At 38.4% G+C, this 24,729-nt stretch overlaps 1 protein-coding gene across 2 annotated transcripts in view; it reads left to right on the top strand.

Annotated features, from left to right (window-relative positions):
- Positions 1–2,037: 2,037 nt before the first annotated feature.
- WDR36_1 (WD repeat-containing protein 36) overlaps positions 2,038–24,729 on the top strand; it is a 36,997-nt gene continuing 14,305 nt past the window's right edge. The window contains exons 1-12 of one of the 2 annotated variants that reach the window (XM_035730496.2): positions 2,038–2,338; positions 2,372–2,620; positions 2,661–2,688; positions 2,724–2,945; positions 2,980–3,300; positions 4,632–4,894; positions 7,023–7,171; positions 13,466–13,775; positions 14,437–14,551; positions 15,213–15,375; positions 18,410–18,521; positions 20,243–20,325. In XM_035730496.2, coding sequence (XP_035588000.2) covers positions 2,486–2,620; positions 2,661–2,688; positions 2,724–2,945; positions 2,980–3,300; positions 4,632–4,894; positions 7,023–7,171; positions 13,466–13,775; positions 14,437–14,551; positions 15,213–15,375; positions 18,410–18,521; positions 20,243–20,325 — 1,901 coding nt within the window. In that variant the 5' untranslated portion in view covers positions 2,038–2,338; positions 2,372–2,485. Of the gene's footprint in view, positions 2,339–2,371; positions 2,621–2,660; positions 2,946–2,979; positions 3,301–4,631; positions 4,895–7,022; positions 7,172–13,465; positions 13,776–14,436; positions 14,552–15,212; positions 15,376–18,409; positions 18,522–20,242; positions 20,326–24,729 lie in introns of both variants that reach the window. The other variant, XM_051217051.1, reaches the window with a different exon arrangement.

Below are 24,729 nucleotides of genomic sequence, written 5' to 3'. Positions count from 1 at the left end.
TTTATTGAATTTCGAACGAATGTTTTCGCTTCCACAATTATTAAACTTCTGTTAGTGTTACGTAATAAAAGTCTATTTCCCCAGTTATATTACATTCATCTTTGAGGATTATGGCTAGTATCCAGTGCCACTACATCCATCCATACTGGTTAGTTCCTGGACGTCTATCGATCTTCTGGCGGCACACGTTACGGCCCACGGTTCATTATGTCTAACTCGGGTTCGAGAAGACCTCTGGGGTGTCAGTAAGATTTCTTTTGTAACTTGTGCTGAACCTAAAGTTACCCTTAATGGAGGGGTAACTTTGGATAATGTATTTGTCCCCAAAGTTTAGCGTTTTGGGGGCTAGAATGATGATATTCTCCTTCCTGACGCACAGTTACTGCTCATTACCGTTAACATTATTTGGTATAGCAGAGCTGAAATTGTGACCCGTTCGATTGTTGTTGCGTTCTACAAACTGGGTACACCGGGGGCATTCATACGGTTGCTTCTGATGGGGACTTATGCTTCACCTTTTTTAGTTCCGCTGGAATATTTTTTCTACTTTGTGGACAAATGTTTCAGAACCGCGAACAAGGATGATTTAAAATGAACCGGTCGTACTGCTTAGGTACTGCAGTATCACAACAACAGTGAAACCAGCGACTACAGAAATTAAATTAGAATGCTAAGTCCTTGGTCTCAATAAATGATGAACATGCGACGCATTTATCATTTTTGTGTTGTTGCTCTTCTGTAGGCTGCGATACAGGCACTTAAGGACTCCGTTTTCTCCTATTCTAAGCAACTTGAGAGGAGAGCAATTGACCGATACATCAAGACTTGCCGCATAGTTGCTCAAACTTGTTATGATTATGGTTGTCAGATTTGTGATTGTGATAGTCTACCGGAAAGGAAAGACAGTCTACAACTTTGGAAGTATTTAAATATTCCAATCGGACAGTGAAAAACAGATAGTCCCGCGTATCGGTGAGAGGTCGACGAGGTCACGTCAGAGAATTTCCTGATGCACTATAATATGCATAATAATCTCATAATTCAACACACCACTTCCTAAATGAAAGTGACAACCATGAGGGATTAAAACAGACATAAAATTACTGTTTTTTCATATGATCAAAACCATTCGGAAAACTGAGTTAATTCAACTTCCGAAATATCTTCTGAATATCAATCGTCAAAACTCAGGTTAAGTCGATCGATACATTTAGTGAATTCGAAGCACTACAAAAAGTACAGAGTAATGAAGATGGCACAGGTATTCAGTGTTTGACAACGCTTTTACCAGCAACACCTAATATAATTCGTACCCTCCAAGAGAAATCAAGAGACGGAGTCGAGGAGATCGGATGATTGTATTTGGCGATAATCAATATATCGGAATTCTCTGATCTAATCCGGCTAGCGATTGCGGTAGATCACAGCGTTACCATACGTGATCAGGTGCGGATACCTGACCGAGCGCCTTCAGCTAAGTGAGTCCATTAAAACTAATCTGGTCAACATCCAATGTCGAAAACTTACAGAGCTATTTATTTTGTAGATTTATTTACCGCTACAGTAAATAAAAAACGAAACGGGTGAGATACTTGATTGTTGCAATAAGGCTTCATAACCTATAATGCTGAAGGCAATACCAATATCTATGGGGATCGATGCAATTTTAAAACTCATCGAGTGTTTGGTAGACTTTTTTCATCTTGCAGTGAAAAATGATTTTTACAGATCTAATCCGTCGAATTACATGCGAATATTTTTACGAACGTAACCCTGTTTTCTTGCCCCAAAAATGTATATATCAAAGCTAGTTCTTTCTTGGTTACCAGGATAACCGATACATATCAACAGGCACGTCAGAACCTACATCTAAAAAGAGAGGAGCAAGTTTATCATAAATACTATGAACTTTGTGATCTTCATGCATCGTCAGACTGGCTAAATATGCGAAAAGCTGAAAACAGTGCTAAGCTGGACACACTTGACAGAACTCGAAGACCTGAAACACAGAAGACTTGCCTTAAACCAAGCTGTTCAATATTGTTGAAATGAAAGAGAGGGAAACTTGAGTAGAACGCCCGGTACGGTAAGCACGGCAAGATAGAGATATCCAGTGGTTTAAGATTATTGATTGGTCGGATCGACACATTTAACTGGGCATTGCCTTTAGTTGGTAGCTAATGGGACGAAGGATTTATAAACATCTCACTGAGAGAGTTACTCTAGCTAACTGGTCGTGTTGCACACTTCATTCCTTTGACTTCGGTTCCAACTGTCTGATTGTCTCCATATAACACTTATGTCATTTGTGATTGTTGTCGGTAGTTTTTATTAATAGGTATGAGTGCATTGTATTTGCTTACTTAGACAGTGGATCAGTTTGTTTCGTTGTTTTCTCTTAGATTCACACGAGCACGCTGCTGTGTACACCTTAACATAGCGTCAGGCCGCATATAAACCTACTGGGGACTGTGGGTTACTCGTGATGTCCAATATATATCACCCATACAGAGTCCTTGGCTTATGTTCCTCAGATGTACCTTTTGTTGTAAAATATATTCCAAACTCAAGTGCATATTATGCTGTAGTTCCCACAGGAGAACGGTTTAATATATATAAAGTAGGTCTGATGCCGAATAAGATTTAATTCCTAACCTAAGCTTCCAAGACTGACTCTTATTGGGACAAGTAAGCAATTATGCTTTAATAATAATTCTTGATAGGCGATCCTCTTGAATCCCCAATCAAGTGTTTCACTTCTTGTGGTAACGTTCTAGTTGCTGCTTCTGGAGAAACGATTTATATTTTTCGTAATTCTCGTTATCTGCTACAAAGACTTCAACACCATACAAATATAATCACCCATTTGTGCTCTCTAGAGGATTCGTTTCTGGTTTCAGTTGATGAAGGCGGTTTTACTCAAGTATGGAACAGTAAATCTTGGGGTAAGAACTCATTGACAACTAGAGTATTTTACAGAGATTGTGTCTCACATAAAATTCTCGACAAAGGCTTTCTGCGTTACATCACTGATTAGTCCCATTAATTACAAAAATAAAATACTTTTTGGAAGCTATCAAGGTTCGTTGCAATTGTGGGACGTCGTATCTAAAAAGTTAATCTACTGGTTCAAAGGATTTGATTCTGCTGTGACGTGCCTACAGCAAGCCCCAGCGTTTAACGTCTGTGCTATCGGTCTTGCCGATGGACGCGTCGTCATTCACAACCTGAAATATGATGATACATTAATGACCTTTGCTCAAGATGGTGGAGCGATTACATCTATTGGCTTTAGAAGCGGTATGTTTGGTTTAATACAATAGACATAGTAATTTGTTAAATTTTGAAAATTTTCATTATTTAATACATCATTTCCTCACATGACTCAAGCATGATTAAGCATGTCTGCTTGTCGTGTTTACCAAAACCAAATAAACATGTGGCAAGTTATTGTCAGTTCTCAGACACATTGATATTGGTACAAGGAGGCACCTAATACATATGCGCCACATAAATCTCATCCGATTTGTGTGAGGGCTATGATACTGACCGGGTGCCCTAACTGAAGCAGGTGGTTTTCTTAGGGGGTCACACCCGGAGCCTATGGCCCAGAGGTCTGACCCACAAGGCAGTGGAGCAACGTAATCAGATACAGTCCGATGATAGTCGGTGACCAACGACTGGTTCATACGCGATTTGTTCCCTCAGGGTACTGGAGCCCATGCGTAACATTGGTTTGGAGCCAGGGTTTTCCAACTCCTAGGTGGACTCTCCGTGCCCACCAGCCCGGTTAAAGTGTCGTTCATTCGCTTTTCGTCCTCTCAATTTCGTAAACAACACCCCCACTACGAGAAAGCAGTGAGTAGGACTTCCCTGGCAGGGGCTATATACGCGTGGCCATGTGAGAGCATTTCGAGAGGAAGAGCAAACTCTCCCCACTCTCGGCCGTACTAGGGCATTTGGGGGCCTGTTACAGGGTTTTCTTGATCTGTGGCAATGTTTCGTCAGACTTCACTCCACAGTCTTTTGGAACTTCTATAATGGTGTGATCAATGTGCTCAACTACTTCACTTTTTATCATTAGTTTAGGCATTGTCAAATGTCAGTTTTGAAAATTTTGCATTTGGAAAGAGAGAACCCTACCTGACAATCCGCGTAGCACCGTGTATTTGTATAGTTATATACATATACATGTCTGGATAACAATCATTTTTACTCACAATTATACGATTAACAATGACTGTACTCTGCATGATATGTAGTAAGTTGTGTTTGGGTTAGATTCAATGTTTTCCAGTTGTTAAGACTGCAAAAAGAAACTCGGTTGCGTGCTTATAACATTGGGCTCCTCTGAGATAACATTGACAGTACTAAATGTTCTTTGTTGACCTGATATTTTAGTTAGTCTTTTATGATTTAGTATAAAAGCAACATTTGGACGCTTGAGTAACCTCATGTATTTTGTCATCAATCTTGTCATATAGCTCTTATGAGTTTTTAAAAACATCGATGATTATAACGGTCAGCTGTTCATTACCGATGGATTTTTGAGATGTCTGATACACACATACGCACTTCATCTAGCGTCTTTAATCATGTTTTCAACTGAACAATTTAAATTCTTCACTTAGGTTTACATGGTTTGCAAAGTCCTTCAAATGTTGATGAAAACAGTAGGATCACTTTGCTACCTGATGACAATAATGATGTTTATTTAATTACTGGTTGTGAGACAGGATATATCAACTGTTGGAAACTTCAAAACAATGGAAAAAGTAGATCAGTTGGCGAAGCTCGCAACTTACATTGGGGTAGTGTAATAACTATATATTGCATTCCTGGAGGTGATGGTGCCAATGGAATAGTAACGTCTGGAACAGACAATTGTATAAAGGTAACCGCAGTGCTTTGGGTTATTTGGAAATCTCATGTTTTAGAACTAATCAATTACATTTTTTAAAGCTTCATATTTAACTGCCTTCATTCTCGAAATTACTCAAGTTACATAAGTCTTCTCTCTTTATTAAGGCATTGGCCAATTACAAGAAATCTCCAAGCAACAATGTCTTGAAATCTCCTTTCCAAGTTTCCTATACCCTTGATATCCGCCTCCAGATTTCGACATCCTGTGATCCTCGATTCATCACTTTCCCATTTGCCTGAGAATTTCGAGTTAGGACTTGCCTCTTGATTCAGTTCAGTGGTTTCTACAGTGTCTTACCCACCCAACGCTTTTTCTTGATTTTCTTAACTGGAAGTCAGTTTCTTCTCAGTCAGAGTATGTTATTGCTGATGGTCTCTAGCCAATGGATCCGGAGTATCTTGCGTAGACACCTGTTTATAAACATCTGTACCTCATTATGGTGGTTGTGGTAGTTCTCCAAGTCTCAGCTCTTTACGATATAAAACTGCTTTGACGTTAGTGTTGAAAATTGTGACTTTAGTATTGAGTTCCAGATATTCTTCAGTTGTAGGAATGCTACCCTTGGTTTGTTGATTAGTGCTTTCACGTCCGAATCAGATCCTCCTTGTTTATCGATGTCACTGTCTAGGTAGTAGGGGTTTCTACTTCTTCCAGAGCTTCGCCATCAAGTGTGATTTGGTTGGTGTTCATTGTTTTGCGTTTCACGATCTTTCTTTTTCTCTTGTGAATGTGTTATAGCCCAAAGCCGCCAATCAGAAGCAGCGAATTATCGATTGGACCAAGGACGCGTAAAACACGTGCGAGCAGCCTAGAGTTCTGATTGGTCCTGCTTTCCGCCTAACCCAGCCAGTTAAGTCCAGAACATCAGTCTCAGCCTCGTTATATTTCAAACATACTGAGTTTGTATATCAATCAAACAGACGACAACGTAGGATAAAATAGAAAATAACATTTGTACAAAATATGGCCAAATGTGGCTGTGAATGTGGGAGGCGGTGACTAACAGGCGGCATAATTCAAGAATGGTAAAACGTATAATAATGGTTCATAGGTCAAAATAAATCTTATAATAAGAGGAACATAAATATGAATAGTTTAGTCATTTAACAATTATACGATAAAAATATACGTTTAGTATTGGTCCATAAAAGGATCCCAAAGTTACCATTCATTATGTTTCTCGGGACCTATTAATCATTTCATTTGGTTTGTGTGTGGGCTGGTACTCCCTGGGTGCCCAGACTGGGCAAAGTTCATCTCTAGGTAACTTTTAAGCTATGTAAGCACGCCTATAATTTCTGGTGCCCCCGAATGCTCTCCCTCTCGAAATGCTCTCACATGGCCACGCGTATATAGCCCCTGCCAGGGAAGTCCTACTCACTGCTTTCTCGTAGTGGGGGTGTTGTTTACGAAATTGAGAGGACGAAAAGCGAATGAACGACACTTTAACCGGGCTGGTGGGCACGGAGAGTCCACCTAGGAGTTGGAAAACCCTGGCTCCAAACCAATGTTACGCATGGGCTCCAGTACCCTGAGGGAACAAATCGCGTATGAACCAGTCGTTGGTCACCGACTATCATCGGACTGTATCTGATTACGTTGCTCCACTGCCTTGTGGGTCAGACCTCTGGGCCATAGGCTCCGGGTGTGACCCCCTAAGAAAACCACCTGCTTCAGTTAGGGCACCCGGTCAGTATCATAGCCCTCACACAAATCGGATGAGATTTATGTGGCGCATATGTATTAGGTGCCTCCTTGTACCAATATCTATGTGTTCAAATAAATAAATAATTTCTAGTCGAGTCCACAAATCAATTTTTCTTAGTGACTGAAGGCTGTAATACACTGAGCTATATTTCATGTTTCTCACAATTTTATTAGCTTACGTAAACGACGTTTATGTGCATTGGAATTCGTTACAAATGTTTTGTTTAGACAATGTTTCGTACCCTGATGTATAATTTAGCTATAACTTTAACCAGAGTGTGAATTCGGGCCAATTGAAACTTTTATATTCTTTCAATACCTATGCGATTGCACACAGAGATAGTGTATACACTGAATCATTGTTTCTACTTTAATGTCTTCTTTTCTACAGGTTTCTTACTTCGATCGGTCTGACGGTAGTCCGCGTACAGTATATCGTCGAATAGGCCATTCTCAACCTCCGAATCGCATATTATTTTGGCCCGGGTGTTCGGCAGGTGGTGGGCTGTTACTGAGCGCTGGAAAAGATGGTGTACTTCGGTATGTCTTTTTTCCCCAGTTATCCTCAATCATAATTACCCAAGGTAATAAATAGTGTTTCTTTTATTTATATAAACAGTGACTCAGTTCTGCCTTATTCTTTCATAAATCTAGCGTTACTTTCGCCTTGTTATTATTATAATAATTGCTACTTTGTCTATTCGTCAGTCAAATAAGCACATGCTTGCCAGGATGTACAATCAAAGCGCCATAAAAACAAAATTCCGGTCGATACCACGCTTGGATTCGGTAATAATGCATAGAATCGCAAGTCATCAGGAATATGGGAGACGGTTTATATGGCAGGCTTTAGACGTATTTAAAGGTTAGGTATAGCTGTTATAAACAAAAGTGACTAAAATGAAAAAAAACATGTTACTCATTGTTTTAGATCAAAGGCAGTTTATTGTAAACGGTCAGTCAAATGATGTTAGAAAGTTAGTAATCAGGTTTAAGCTCAGTCTTGTTAAACTTAATATGAATGTCGTCAGTAACTAGGGATTCAATGTTATGCAGCTTATTGGGTCTGAACTCCCAAATTTGTACGGATTGTCTAAAGTTCACAAACCAATGATCCATTAAAATCAACACTGTGTACTAACGATTCATATACACATGAACTGACAAAATGATTGTCAAGACTCATGTAAGTTTTCTTTTAAAGGTATGTTTAAACTAATCGTCTTTTCAACTGCAACAATATTAAGGAAGAATTTGTGCACACATACCTTTGGTCAAAACTATAGACATCCTTTGTGACTACACATCTAGTAATTTTCCTCTTTTTCCTTTCCGGCCAACACAGCTGAAAAATTTTCATATGGCCAGATCCCTTGATAAATTTAAACAGCAAGAACAACAATGCTTGTAGAATAAAATGAATTTATCGGTCTATTTCGCCCCCGAGTAAATAAATAATAATCAGTCTATTTCCCGGTTTCTTATCAGCTGCATACCACCTAAATCACAATTATTAAAATAAGTTTAATTATTAACAAATGTTTAGCATAATTTAGTTTGTGAAGGCCTGACGAATGTTCGAAACAACCAAAATCATGATTAAAAAAAAGGATACAAAGTTTGTAAATAAACATAGTTAAGATCGATGTGTATTTATATACTGGAAGGTAATAGTTCAAAGGTTATGTAAAGATAGTGAAATTTATAGGTGACTTGTTAAGGAAACCGGTATTAGGAAACCGACTTAACGAAACACTCAGAAAAAGAGGGGCATATTATACATTCTCAATCCAGGAGATTGGATCGATGGGCAGAACACTTTAGGGATCAGTTCAATTGGCGTTCAGCCACACTTCGGTTTCCCACGATCTCCAGTCAACCTGAATGGCAAGTTAATGTAGGTCCTCCGTCTCTTTACGAAGTTGAAAAAGCCATAGGAAATCTGAAGCAAGGGAAAGCGGCAGACCCTGGCAGGTTTACTCCTGAGATTTTTAAGGACGGTGGTTCAGTATTAGCAGTGAGATTAGCTGAGGTCTTAGCTAGAATTTGGGAACTGGACGTAATCTCATCTGACTGGTCTCAATCACTGATTGTGCCAGTCTATAAGAAAGGACAAAAGTCCTCTTGTGACAATCACAGAGGAATCAGTTTGACAAATATAGTGTCTAAAATATTAGCTTCAATAATACTTCGACGCATAACCAGGGCTCGTGAAGAGCAGACTAGAGAAAATCAGGCTGGTTTTCGACCTGTACGTGGTTGTATAGATCAGATATTCACACTACGTCAGATCCTAGAACATAGACACACATTCAGACGCCCCACAATCGTAGTATTTCTCGACATTGAGGCGGCATTCGATTCTGTTGATCGTAAGGTTCTATGGCAGTGTTTGTCACTGATAGGAGTACCAAAGAAGTACATTAACCTTATAAAGGCTCTCTACTCGAACACAACTGGTAGAGTGAGAGCTTATGGCGAACTGTCATCAGAATTGATTACTTCAAGTGGTATTCGTCAGGGCTGTCCACTCTCTCCATTCTTGTTTAACTTTGTCGTTGATGTGCTTTTAGAGATGACACTTTCCTCATCTAAATTTCCAGGGGTTGAACTTCTACCGGGAGATTCACTTTTTGACCTAGAATATACCGATGACATAGTTTTATTTGGTGAAGACGCTGATAAAATGCAGAGTCCTCTGACTACTCTAAGCAACAATGCAAGCATGTTCGGGATGCGATTCTCCCTCTCGAAATGCAAAATGTTGCTCATCAGCCCTTGTAGTCTGGTATTTGAAAAAGTCTCATCACGGATACAGAAGGCTCGACTGGATTTCGCCAACTTGCGTCATTTATGGTGTAGACGCGATATCCGTCTATCAACCAAAGGACAGGTTTACTGCGCAGCAATTCGTCCCGTCCTACTTTATGGCAGTGAAACATGGCCGGTAAGAGTAGAGAATATCCATAGGTTACTAGTATTTGATCATAGGTGTCTTCGAAATATTGCTCGTATATCCTGGGACCATCGAGTAAGTAACGCATTTGTTAGGAAACGGGTACTAGGTAGGGATAGCAAATCAATTGATGAAATAGTGAAACTTCATCAGTTGAAATGGCTGTGACATGTGTTACGTATGCCCAACCACCGACTGCCCCGACGTGCAATGTTCAATAGTATAGGAGTAGGTTGGAAGAAAGCTAGGGGCGGCCAGACCAAAACATGGCACAAGTCCATGAAGTCACTGACAAGTGGACTGAGTCATGTTGGTAGGTGTAGACTACCTGGTTGGGGAGCGCGAGATGATAGCAACCGATGGTTAGAGACCCTGAATGCCAAGGCTCAAAATCGTTTGCAATGGAGCAAGTGCATCAACTCTTTGTGTTCTCCCAAATTCTAATCTTCTGAATTCTTCATGTCCCTTTCTTTTTTCTCTTTCCAAATTTACTTCACTAGATTATACTCCTTGAATAATATCTTCAAACCCTAATTTTTCTGATTACAGCTTATAATTTTACTACATCTAGCACTACGGAATTTGAGTCGACAAGTGCATCTCTGTTCTAATGTGGTGTGGCAACTCGAACTGATATACGTACGTATGAAGTTCTACGTTGTTACTGACTGACTGATTGGGTAATCGCTCAACATGGTAAAATTGACGTACGCGAACATCACTAGTCAGTCAGTCAGTCAGTCAATCACAACGTAGAACCAGGCACATATATGTATCGATCCAAGTTGCCATACTTCGTTAGCACAACAAGATGAAAACCGAATTCATAGTATTTACTTCAATGGCAGTAACATTATAAAAGAAAGATTATGTATAAGGATACCTGCTTCGGTTTGGGCACCCGGGCAGTATCACAGCCCTCACACACCAAATGACATCTGTGTGGCGCATATGTATTTGGTGCCTCTTTGTACCAATATCTGTGTGTTAAAATAAAAAAATAAAAAAATGTATAAGGATATAGTACAGGAACATCTTTAAAATTGTGTAAGAGATGAATATCAGAAGAAATAAAAACAAAGACAAAAGGTTGTGGACAAGGTTGTTAGAAAGGTTAAAAGTTAAGATTAATAAAGATTGTTAAGTGAAACCCCAATCATCATGGCATGAAAAGTCTAGCCACACTTTCCTTCTGTATACATAAGTTAGTTCGGAAACGTTTGATATTAATTACCTTTGTTAATTGTTCTAAATACATTACTTAAATTTATCTCGTATCCACTATCTAAAAGGTGTCTAGCAATTGCATTTGTAAAGACTTTACTCCCTTTCAACCGTAGGTTACGAGGAATGTGTTCAGGAAACCTTGTACAGGCCCTTGTCTCTGTCCTTCCTATGCAATTACTGCCGCAGGTATATGCAAATTCATAGATGCAATTGAAAATGATGTCTGAAGAGTATTGATCTACCTTTGCATAGTATAACGAACACTTGATGTTGTACAATTTTATTAATGGTTGTAGTTTTAGGTTGTATGCAGCTGATATGAAACCATTAAATAGACTGTTGAATTCATTTTATTCTACAAACCTTGTTGCTCTGTTGAAAATGTTTTATTATGTATTGAAAAAACTTATTTCAAGTTTGAAAGTAAGCATTTTTGGCAAGTTGACGATGTGGGTAATCCTTTAAGACCTCCCTTAGGTAATCTCTGTCACATGCTGGAAATAGACAAGAGAGTGCATCAGTGAGGTAACTTAGTACAGGAGGTACGGAGTCATTATCTTGGGTATATGCGATAAGAAATTCAACATAGTTTTGTTATTACGTGGTTTAACAACGTACAAAATGACATAGCTCAACTTTGTCACAAGAAAAATAACAACCAATTACACTTTCTAGACATACATTTGAGTTGGAGGGATGATAGAACCACCAAGCAGTTAGTTCATAGGAAGCTCGCCTAGACATGTTAATTTCTAGACCTTCACCGTTTATGTCCGTTGTAGTACAAGCAAGGCTTGATCAGCTGCCTCGTTAACGAAATTCAACGAATCTGCAATACAGATGTGATTAAAGAGGATGCGAAACTAATGACGGATGCATTAATATTAAATTAAATTAAATTAAAATTAAATTTGGCGTAAAGTGTAAAAGCCAATCGACATCGAAACTCCTTAGTTCTGTTTTGAAGAAAAGGGTTCAGGACATAGTACCTTATAAAGGAGTATCAAACAACATAATTTAGTAGCAGAGGTAAAAAGCAACCATTAAAAAACATTGTGCTACAAAATTGACGGTCATCTAAAAGAAATAGTCCATGATTCCACATGGGGCCAAACATTCCATAAATGGTTGTATCACACCAATGTATTTGCTAATTCACATTTGTGTATTTGGACAAATGCGTTAGGAGGAATAATTGAACAGTGCAATCAGGGATGATGGAACATTTTTCTAGATCGCATATTGGTCAGTTGGCGTTAAATCCCCTAGTAAACACGAGACACTGAACTATGATCCTCGATACCAAAACAATTAAAACAAGTCTTTAATCTGTTTTGAGGTTCATAGTGGTGTTACGATTCGTTACTCTTTTCATGTATTATTTTCTACTTATTTATTTATTTCCAATTATCGATGTATATTTGTTGGAATTTTGTTTAATCGACCTTCGTTAGTTTTCCCATATAGATTATTTGACAAGTTAATGACTAACATGATTGTTCAAAGTGTATAGCTCAAATACTCTTCATTTTTCAAATTAACTTTGTCTTCTAATTATACTATCAGAATGTAAATAAATCTGTTCCTAATAGATATGAATTGTTTCACTAAATGTGCATTCTCTTTTAACACTAATTGCAGTGATTCACGGTCATTTGGCACATTGCTATTGAGTGTTTACTTGTTTTTGATGAGCTGAGTGAGTGGACTGCTCCCCAGAATGAGTACTCACACTCCTAATTTTCATATCTTCAGTAATTAAGCGATGTAAAATATCAGGATGTTCAACGTGTATCGTTTATATATCCTGGCAGGTTGTTGTTTGCATATTTTAAAACATGAATGCTCCTATTTACTACACAATCACTCAGATTTCAATCGATAAGAAAAGCAATGGTTTATTCCCTTGTAAATCCATCTTGTTATGGTGTCATTAAAGACTGCTTTTCTGGAGGTATTATTGTTAATTAAGACTTCGCCGCAATGTCTACTTGTTCACAGATAGCTGTTCAGTGTACCAACATTTAATGTATTTCCTTGTTTTTGATTGGTGTATTCAGTGTACTATTTTTCTTAAGAATTAAGAATACTAGTAATGGTAATATCCATAAAACCTACTGCATCTACTAAGTTTTGAGTCAATTATTTCCACTTGTCGTTAATTAGGAGTTATGGTTCTTTATCTAGTACACAGACTTCCATGTTTTTCAGAAAGGGGTTTTGTGGAGATTTTATTAATTTCAATAGATGAGATCATGAGTCAATTGAAGATAGACCAATTGTGGGTGTGTCGCTCAATTTCGTGGATTAGCTGAAGTTAGACATTAACACCGTTGGATGCCGGCTCAATGGCCTATTGGTTAAGTGCTCGCGCGCGAGAACAGGAGGTCCTGGGTTTGAATCCCGCGAAGCGCGATCGTGGATGCGCACTGCTGAGTCCCACAATAGGACGAGACGGCCGTCCAGTACCTCCAGGTTTTCCATGGTGGTCTAGCTTCAATTGACTCATGATCTCTACCATTGAAATTCGTGTTTTTATTGAGTTCTATTTCATTTTATTTGAGAAGTGGAAGCAACAACAATTGTAATATTTTTTATCACAATAATCGTAGCTGTACAAAAGGTAATGATTGTTCTTGATTATTAAACAGTATATTTTCAACGTTCAATGAAAATATGAATAAAAGCCTCGGTTGCGCATATGCTCCTGGAGTTCCGGATCGCCGGAAAACTACTCGTCAACAGAGATCATCGTGGTTACTATCTGACGTGGTCCACATGGCTGCATGTTCTACACGTGCTGAGGCGTGGGATAGCGTGGTTGCAATCCATAGCGGGAAACGGCAAGTAACCAGCTGGAATTTTGCGAAGGCTACTCGAGGCCAACACTGGTTTGATCCACTAAAATTTCATGGGTGCTATGGGGAAGCAAATCGGTTGTACAAGAACATAGTTGCTACGGTAAGTACCTCCTCTGTTCCAGTTCCAGCAACTTTTTGGTTACTTTTGTTTCTTCACATAACTAGTAATCGCGTGAAGAAGTTACAAAACCAAAAACGCCGTTCGGTTTTTAGTAATGTGTGCACTATAAGATAGTTTTTTCTACTGAGATTTTAAAGTCCTAAATTTTACTTTTCAACGGGCAAAAGTTGTACGTCGGTATGTTATATTTCATTCCAGTGATTACAATTCTTCCAATGTTTAAAGCTAATCGAAAATCAATTCATAGATTCATTAATTTGGTCAAAGCTAATCCGTCACATTTCCATATAATCTGCTATACCACATCTATGTTGTGGGTGAATATTACTTCAATGTTCACATTGTAGAAATAATGTGCTTTCATTGGATAACAGAGTTGTTGATGGTTTGTGTATGCATGTGTTTAAAAGAACCACTTTATCGACTATTTGAATAAATTATCCAGTTGAATTTTAGTCTATCTCTATGGGTACGTCTCACTTGAAAGACGTTCCGTTGTTCAAGTTAAATACTGCCATCAAATGAAAGTGTGATCAACTAATTTTTATGCGTTAAAAATGTTGATCCACTTGTCTAATACTCTTCATCTAGAGATTCTTTACCTTTCTGTGAGTTTAAAGTAATTTTACCTTCTTTTCAGTGTGCGTACTTGACAAGTTGTGGTAACTATGCTCTCATTGGTTATTCAAGTGGAGATGTCTTCAAGTTTAATATGCAGTCTGGTTTGGAGCGCGGTTCATATGGCTCACCTACCGGTTTGTTAATTATCATCTTGATATTTTGTTTCATATTAATCACTTGAAGAATGCTTACGTTGTTGTGTCTCAGTAATGCTCTTCAAAATTCTTCATAACTCCGTAGTTTTGAGCTAATAACCCTCCTTCAATAGGAATCGAGAAATCTAAAACAGCTATCTCATTCTGATTGTTAGGTGTATTTTGCTATCAAAAGTTTTCTCACTGTCTAATTCGTCATAGTAATGTTTCAGATTCCCTGTTTTCTAACTCGAATTCAAATACAGAATAATATAAAGCGAAGTCTAATATATGTAATTATAAGGAGTTGATGCTATTTCTTGTAGCATAAAGAAAAGACTTAAATACTAAAATGAAAAGGAAACAATTTTTCTATCAAAATATTGTTCTTAATTCCCAACAAGTATAGACATTCAGCACAGCTCACGCTATTTTCAACAATTACTAATCAAACTGTTCAGATAGCTTTTTACGTTTCAGCAATCCGAATATTTGTATTTTTTCAATATCTCAATGTAGACTAGCGGTTTACCTCGACAAAAAGTAGTGGGGAGGAAAACATAATATTTGTTTTGTGTGTACAATATAATTTATTTCCCTTTTTCCCTTTTTAAATTTAAATTATTTATTTTGTACTTTATTTTTTCATCATCACTACTAGCACATTTGTGCTCTATTGTCGGACTAGCTGTCAATAATGTAAACCGAGTTACCATAACTGTTGGTGAAAGTGAAATTCGTTTCTGGTCTTTTCACGAGCACAAGTTACATGGACAACTTGACTTACCATCAACCTCTTTGTTGGTCAGATTTCATGCTGATAGGTAATCAATAATCATACAACAAATATTTTAATGTTTTCTGAGTAGCTTGGTTAATATTCCCATCTCTAAGTTTGTGTAAAATATGAGTTCCCAGACTCCTTCAAGTGAACTCAAGAGGTTCACTTATTTAATTAATTAATTAATTATTTACTTATTTTAACACATAGATATTGGTACAAGGAGGCACCAAATACATACGCGCCACACAAATCTCATTCGATATGTGTGAGGGCTGTGATACTGCCTGGGTGCCCAAACCGTAGCAGGTGGTTTTCTTAGGGGGTCACTCCCCGAACCTTCGACCTAAAGCTCTAACCCACAAGGCAGTGGAGCATCGTGAGGAGATGCAGTCCCATGGAAGCCGGTGACCAACAATTGGTTCATACGCGATTTGTTCCCTCAGGATACTGGAGCCCATGTGCACCATTGATTTTGTTTGGAATCCGGTTAAAGCGCCGGACATTCGCTTTTTGTACTCTCATTTTCGTAAACAACAGCCCCGTCACGAGAAGGCAGCGAATAGGACTTCGATGGTAGAGGCTGTGTACGCGTAGCCATGTGAGAGCATTTCGAGAGGGAGAGCGGATTCAACACACTCGGCCATACCAGGGCGGGCTCTTATTTAATCACTCGCCTTCATCGATAGTGATTAGTTTTGGAACCCAAGATGCTCGTTTCTTCCCATCTGGGAATCAATCGAATGTACCTGTTTCCTCTCCTCTGTCATTACCTTACTGTCAAGGATAATAATTTCGTACTCTCACCTGTCTGGTTTTACTAAATAATGAGCGCATGATTCGATTCAAAACTTTGAAAGTTCTCGAAGTGCTTTCGTACTGTAACTGAATACTCCACTAGTTTTCGTTGGCTTATTCAACGTGTGGCTTGTATGGGCTGATCTGCCTCTCTTGTCTTATGAACTCAGCTAAATATCATGGGTGAAGCAGTTTTCGGATTGTAATAACCGAATGTAGAGTGGACATCCATCGAAGTACTACATGACGTTTTGCTTGTGCAGCGGACAACATTTTACTCACCAACGAATCAGAATTCGTCGGCGAAAATTCGTATATATCACAGAATCGAAAGCAATCCACCACCTGAATTCTTCATGTTCCTTGTTTTTCCTCTTTCTAAATTTACTTCACTAGATTATACTCCTTGAATAATATCTTCAATCCCTAATGTTTCCGATTACTGCTTATAATTTTACTGCATCTAGCACTACGGAATTTGAGTCGACAAGTGCATCTCTGTTCTAATGTGGTGTGGCAACTCGAACTGATGTAAGTACGTACGAAGTTCTACGTTGTTACTGACTGACTGACCACCTGATGTTACCGTGACTGACTAGTTGTGAAGAAACTATCTACTGAAATTTTCAGTCTAAGATCGGGTCTCTTGCGTTCGTCCGAGAATACAGACAAGCATGACGCATGGGTAAAAGATGGGCTGGTGACCATATCAGGTAGTATGTAGGGTGGCCGTTGAAAGGAACAAACACACACGGCATTGTTGGTCAATTGCTAGGATACATAGCGCCGAGTCTTACAACATCAACAAACCGTCTACCACAGGAGATATTGATAGACACTTCAAGTGTACAATTACCTCCGAATTACACAATTAAAGGAAAGACCAATATGGCACCGCTCAATCAACTGGACCTATATTCTAGATGGTCAGGCTGATGATGATAGCGGTAATTGAATTAAAATTGAACCGAATTGAAAAGTACTTCATTAAAATAGGAAGTTTTGTGGATTCCAGATACTCCACACAATATTTCAGAAAGGGATGAAATGTAAGATTGAGTGATGTAATTTTTGTTCAGTTTATCATTCATTTGTATTGAGTAATGCAGTGTGACTTTTCGTTTATTCATAAGACCCTCCACGAAATAGATTAGAAGAAAACTAGGGGCTGCCAAATCAATACGTATCATCAGTTTATCAAGTCATTGTCCCTTAAACTGGCTTGTTAGTTTTAAGCAACCCAGTTGAGGTTTATGCGACAACCACGGCCAGCGGTTGGAGATACTGTGTGACACGGCTCAGAATCACTCATAAAGATGTGGCTCCATTCGTTCGTCATTATGAGCTCCAACATTGCTTGCTTTTTATTGATCGAATTGATCTTTTTCGCACTATATTCTGTATGTTTAGTTTACCTCCATTACTGATATTTATTTGCTATAGGTTATGTCAGCTTTGTCTTTCCATGATGATGTTGCTTGGTAACTTTGACTAGGACAAATTTGTGTTAATTATGAATAACACACTTTAATTCAGCATTACCCACTGGGTTATTTCATCACACGTGAGCAAGTTTCCATAGTCATCCTTGATGAAATGTTAGTAACGTGCATATATCCGTCCCTTTCGAAGTACACATTTCGCAGCGTCAAAGCTGAACATGTGCTGTTGTTCAATGCACTCGCTGTTTGATAAGGAGATGGACACCTAGTCTATACCAGTGACCCAATGTTATTAAAAGGCGAATGCTTTTGTTACTGTATCAAAATTTCATCAGCCACAAGTTTATCAGAGTGATCTGCTAATTCACTTTTAAGTTCGTAAACTCCGAAGTCATAGGCAATCATTCTTACTCTTCAATAACGAACTAACCTTGTAGTGAACAAGAACACCAGTGGGAACAATCGAATGTATTTAACACAAAATTACATGACTTGTTAATAAAATCTAACAATCATAAAATAAATGCTTAATTTGCAAAATGTCCACCAGTTGTCTCAAAATGACTCAGACTACATTGTTCTTACATTTTCATGCAAATTGCATCCTGTTTCCATTCCTTACTGTTCGATCCTCTTGTCTCTGCTGCCAGACCTGTTGACGACTAACATCATATACTACTTATGTCAATATAAGTAGCAAAACACCACAACCTATTTTGTGTCTCTAGCCGTAAACTGTCCGTTTTTATACCTGATATGCTGCCGTATAGAAGCATTTCAATTAAGATTTTAAAGAGTTTCAGATTTTTCTATTAAATATATCTGTTCTGTTTATAGTGATGTTCTAGCTGTCGCTTTGTCGAATGCGGCTATCACTTTGGTTGACATTGTACATCGAAAGGTTATTCGGACGTTCATCAATTCTGAAGTCCAACCTTGTGTTGATATGGTAAACGAGAGTTACTTCATTTTTATTCTGTATGATATTCTTAAATCGTAAATTTAAACAGAGGTACTCATTGAAAGACAGTAATCACTAAAATTAATCAGTCAGTGTTCTTGATCCATCTCTTTTCATTACATTTGTTAATTCCTTATCAAAACTTCAACCGCACGGTCGAGTGACGCGTCAAATTCGTCAAACCAAAACACAGGATTATCTATAACAACACTATTGCTACGAAATTATGTAAAATACGTGGTAAACCTCAACCCATGAAGTGACTACGGAGTGTACCGAGTTTGTGTACAATCAGAGGGAAGTGCCTCCTAATAATAGGTTTATAGAGCTATTTATAACAACCTAGGATATGTGTCGAAGTCGCTATGGCAAAATAAGAACAAAGAACATCAGAATATGGAAACTGTTACAATTAGACAAACATTCATCAAATATACTAGAATTGAAAAAAATATATTGCAAGCACGAAGAGAATGCGATCATAATAATAATAAGTACATTGAGTTCCGTCAGCTTATATAAATACTTATGAATATTATATAACAGATATACGTTACTTCATATGCTCAGAGGTTATGAAAAATGAAACGGGTCACTGAATATAAATAGATAGTATAGAGCAAGACACAAAGGGGAGTGGAATAAGAAGATAATTAGGATAAAGAATGTAAGCGAGATTAACGGTTTTGAGGTATTCATGTACTAATCGTTGTATTAAAATTAGTATGACGCGAACTATAAATGCTGATGTACTGAGTAAAAATGAACAAGGAGAACACTTCCAAAAACTCAGAACATATTTAACTTAATTATCAACTGACAAGGAATGTAGAAAGAAAAATTTTTTTGGTCACTTTTATATCACGTTTATGTGTGTATATCCACTGATTGGTTGAACGCCATTGGGGATAACACACAAACTGACCTCCCATTATTCAATCACGGTTTGGTTGGTTCGGCCACATCAGGGACATATTCTGCTCAAAACTATGTGGTGGTTTGATGTATCAGCCCAATCTTAGTAACTAGTTATCTCTCAAGATGGATAATAGGATGTGAGTAACGTAAGATATGTCTGAATCCGTGAAATTTAGTGTTTTTAATTGTCGATTTTGAAATGAATACTTTCAAATTAAATTATCCGGCCTTCAATTATGGAGTTTAAGGTTTGAAATGAAAGAAAACATATATAACTAAGGTGCATACTTTTGGTAGTGTTACGTTTTCTGAGTTTAATATTCTGATTGGAAAGCTGTTGTTCTGGACAACATCAGCGTCCACCTATGGTGGAAGTTTCTAGTTTAAAGTGATCTCTACTTCGATTTGGGCGACTGGGTATCAGTATCATCCTTCACATTTAAAGTGTCAACTCCAAGATGAACTCATAAACCTACGTCACTAAGTAATCGGTAATCAAATTATTGTTATTGGTATTTATCAGCATTACAAACTTACGAAGTTACAACGTATATTCATCCTAAGATTTGAATGAATTATGTTTATAAATGAAGAATAACTTGTTTATTATCTGAATAATTTTTGATGGAGGACAAACTACATTTATTTTTAGTAAGCATTATCAAGTGATTTCACTTTTTCTGGTAATAAGACACTAGTCAGTTCCATATTTTACTCGAACACATGTAACTTTTTTGTCTTACGCTTCATTCTCACTGTCGCTTAATAGTGTCCCTCCTATTTAACTGTAGGACATTTCATTTGACGGCCGATGGTTAGTTTCCGCACATCACGGAGATCCCTTGGTAAAAACGTGGGATATAGTGGATAGTAAGTAAGTAAAATTCATATATCTTATTTTTGATTGAGATGATGAATCGATTGATGTAAGACCACCATTGAAAACCTGGAAACACTTAATGGCCGTTTCGTCCTATTATCAGACTCATCACGCGTATCCATGGCCCCACTTGCCAGACTCGAACCCAGGACATCCTGTCTCGCGCGCGAACACCTAACCTCTAGACCACTGAGCCGGCATCCAACGGCGTTAACGTCTAACTTTAAACAATCCACGAAATTTAGCGACCTTCTTCCATTGTACTGAGGTAGATAACTATTTCTACCTGACACGGGTTATCTCCACTGGTCATATCTCCTTATTAGTACTCCGAGGCTTAGTTAGCATATTATAATTATCAGTATGGGGTTGTGTAGACTATTAAATTAATTCAGAGTTCACCATAATATGTCTTACTGTTAGTGCATACTGTTGTGTCTTTATGGCTCGCTAGTTATCACGTAATTTATTCACCCCTGTACTGTACTAAACCAATGACGTGCGTTCGGTCTGATCAGCCTAGCGTCCTATTGGTCCACTGCTCGCCTGAGTCCGGAATGCCAACAACAGCTTCCGCTATGCAAATCATTTATTTCAGACATACTCGGTTTATATACCAACCAAACAGACCGCAACGCACTATAAAATAAGGAATAACATTCATACACAATAAAGCCAAAAAGTGTCTGTGAACGTGGGAGACAGTAATTAATAAACTGAGTATGATTTAAGAGCAGTAAATCGTATAATAATTAATTATAGGTCAAAATAAAGCTTATAATAAGAGGAATATAAATATACATAATTTAATTACTGAATAGTTATACCATAGGAACATATAGATGATATTAGTTCATTAATAGGTCTCAGAAGTTACTCGTAATGTAATCTTCACTAGGATACAACAGATAAAAAAATTGACTAGAATAATGACATGTATCAGCTTTGTAAATTTGTATGTTCGTGATTTTAACATTACTAAAGTTCCATCTATAGATATATTACTCAGCGTTATCAGCAACCAGTTTCTCACATCAACGACTAAAACTTTATTTTCTTGTACAACTCAAACTTTATTTGTTGACTAATGAATAAAGAAACCCAGAAAACGCCTAGAAGAAAGCCCATATTATCGAACGGACCAAAGACGCGCAAACACGTAAGAACGGCCTAGGGTTCTGATTGGTCCCGCTTCCCTGTCTAGCCCAGCCAGTTGAGTCCAGAACGCAAGTCTCAGCCTCGGATATATGAATCATTATATTTCAAACGTACTCTGTTTATATACCAATCAAGCAGACCACATCGTACCATAAAATAGAAAATAACATTGTACAATACTGACCAGTAGGAAAACGACACATGAAGTAAATATTGACCAGTAAGAAAATAACACCATTTCAAGTCCAAGGATAGCGTTAGACTTAACAGAATAATTTTTGGGATATTTTTCTGAATATCCCAACAGAAATTTTCTCAGAAATATCTAGAACGTGAGTAGTCACGTGTCACACTTTTGATGGGATTATTAACTATCCTGCCGTTATGTTTAGTAAGGTTCCGGAACCTCCCAAAATCTCAAAGCCACCTGAAATGCTATGAATACCCTCAGTTTTCTGTGCATGAACAAACATTGGAGTAAAGCGTTTTTTCTATATTTCGCGCCTCTGCTCTCGTGTTCAAGTTGCCGTGTAGAGTTAGCCTGGGGTTGTTAGAAGAGCTTCGCCAACTAATTCAATCGTTCGGTCTGAAGATTTATCAAAGAAAACTGCAGTAAACATTTCTTTTAAACAACTAGAAGCCTAATTATAGCGTCAGGAGAAGCGGTTCGAACAGTCTCAAATCAGAATCATGGAAGCCCCTGTTAGTTTCTTCGGTGTATCATATTTATTTCACTTGCAGCTTTTTCTGCCGTCGTTGTTAGTTCTTCCATATATTTCTGCTTGTCGGTTTTGATGCTCTTCACTTGCTTGTTTGCTTCTGTGTACTCAGCTTGTTCCTTGACTTTCTCTGCCCGTGTTCGGCAGTTGTTAATTGCTGTCTTCTTATTCTTCCTTTCTTGAACATTGTTCAGGGTTTCCATAGAAATCCATTCTTCATGACCATTCTTTGTGACCAAGAACGTCCTGACACGTTGAAGTTATTGCTTTTTTGATACCTTTCCAGTTGTCCTCCATAGTAGTTTCTTCCTTCAGTAGATCTTGTAAGGCTTGGAACCTGTTGTTGAGATTTATCTTGAATTCGTTGAGTTCGTTGTATTTAACCTATGTAATGCTGTTCCCCCAGTTGTCCAGTATTTCTTTAACCTCAGTTTCATGTTGGCCGCCACCAGGTGGTGATCCGAAGCTATGTCAGCTCCTCTCCTGGTTCTCATATCTTCCACTGTCCTTGGGAATTTTTTATGGATACAAATATTATCTATCTGGTTCTCCGCGGTGTGGTCCGGTGAGATCCATGTAGCTTTGTGTATACGTTTGTGTGGGAATATTGTGCCGCCTATAACCAATTTGTTGAATGCACATAGATTTGCAAATCTTCCCCCATTCTCGTTTCTCTCTCCCAGTCCATGTCGTCCCATGACATTTTCATATCCAGTGTTGTCTATCCCGACTTTGGTGTTTCGACCTCTCATCATAATGGTGAGGCCCTTTCTTGGGCACTTCTCTATGATTGATTGCAGCCTCATAGAATTGATCTTTATTGTCGTCATTGCTATCATTGTTGGGTGCATAACATTCATTGTGATATCCTCCTTCTTTGTTTCGAATGATGCTTTTGTGATTGTGGATCCATGAGATTCCCACCCAATAAGTGCATTTCCTGCATCTTTGAACAGCATCACAGCAACTCCTTGAGTGTGCATAGCATTTTTCTCTTCGTGACCAGAGTACAGCAGCATCTCTGCCGTATCTAACCTTTGATGTCCAGCTTCAGTCCGAAAGGTTTCACATATTCCGAGCACCGCCAAGTTGTATCTCCTCATTTCTGTTGCTATTTGACTGGTCTTCCCGGTCTCTCACATTGTCCGGACGTTCCGTGTACCTTTAAAAATTGCTGCTCTGGTTGTTAGAGTGGGTATCGGCCTCGTGAGTTTCGAATAATCTCGGCTTTCATTGAGAGACGTTATAATTCTTCCTTCAACTCCCAGGGCAGAGTTTAAATGGTTTGATTTGTTTAATCTGGTTAACGTCTTTTTAGCAAAGTTGTTTTCTACGAGATGGAGTTGCCGACCCCACGCCGAAACCTCCTACTTTACCCGAGCTTGGGACCGGCAGTAACTCTAGAAGTCAGTCAGTAACAACGTAGAACTTCATACGTACGTATATCAGTTCGAGTTGCCACACCACATTAGAACAGAGATGCACTTGTCGACTCAAATTCCGTAGTGCTAGATGTAGTAAAATTATAAGCTGTAATCAGAAAAATTAGGGTTTGAAGATATTATTCAAGGAGTATAATCTAGTGAAGTAAATTTGGAAAGAGAAAAAAGAAAGGGACATGAAGAATTCAGAAGATTAGAATTTGGGAAAACACAAAGAGTTGATGCACTTGCTCCATTGCAAACGATTTTGAGCCTTGGCATTCAGGGTCTCTAACCATCGGTTGCTATCATCTCGCGCTCCCCAACCAGGTAGTCTACACCTACCAACATGACTCAGTCCACTTGTCAGTGACTTCATGGACTTGTGCCATGTTTTGGTCTGGCCGCCCCTAGCTTTCTTCCAACCTACTCCTATACTATTGAACATTGCACGTCGGGGCAGTCGGTGGTTGGGCATACGTAACACATGTCACAGCCATTTCAACTGATGAAGTTTCACTATTTCATCAATTGATTTGCTATCCCTACCTAGTACCCGTTTCCTAACAAATGCGTTACTTACTCGATGGTTCTTGGATTGAGAATGTGTAACATGTCCATTTTTCTCTGAGATTGTTTCGCTAACAGTCAGGTTCCTAATACCGGTTTTCTTAACAAGTCTTAACACTTGTCCATTATTACTTATTGAATTTCTCTTGCTTTCGCTAGTCACCACTTTTCACGATGATTGCGTAGGCTTCTTATCAGCTTGTGCTTAAGCTGACTCCGCTCTTCGTTATGTTCAGAGCAAGATGAAATGAGTTTTCGAGCATCTGTCAGTGCGGTAGATGCTGCTGAGATCCAGTGTTTCTCCCTAACCTTGTGGTTAACCGTACTAGCAGCTATCACTGCCGTTTCCACGGCTTTTTCGATATCATTCCATGCTGTCACAGAGTGGGCATCACATTCATGGCTGTCTAACTGTTTTTCTAGTTGTTCATGAAATATACTCTTAGGTTGACTATCATTAAGTAACGCCATAAGCGGTTTCCTTGCAGCGTCTTTCCTACTACCAGTAAGACGCAGACAAATACGCGTTC

This window comes from Schistosoma haematobium, chromosome 6 (genome assembly GCF_000699445.3).
Source record: "Schistosoma haematobium chromosome 6, whole genome shotgun sequence".
NCBI classification, from domain to species: domain Eukaryota; kingdom Metazoa; phylum Platyhelminthes; class Trematoda; order Strigeidida; family Schistosomatidae; genus Schistosoma; species Schistosoma haematobium.
The sequence above is the reverse complement of the archived record's forward strand: the minus strand, read 5'-3'. Positions and strand labels throughout refer to the sequence as shown.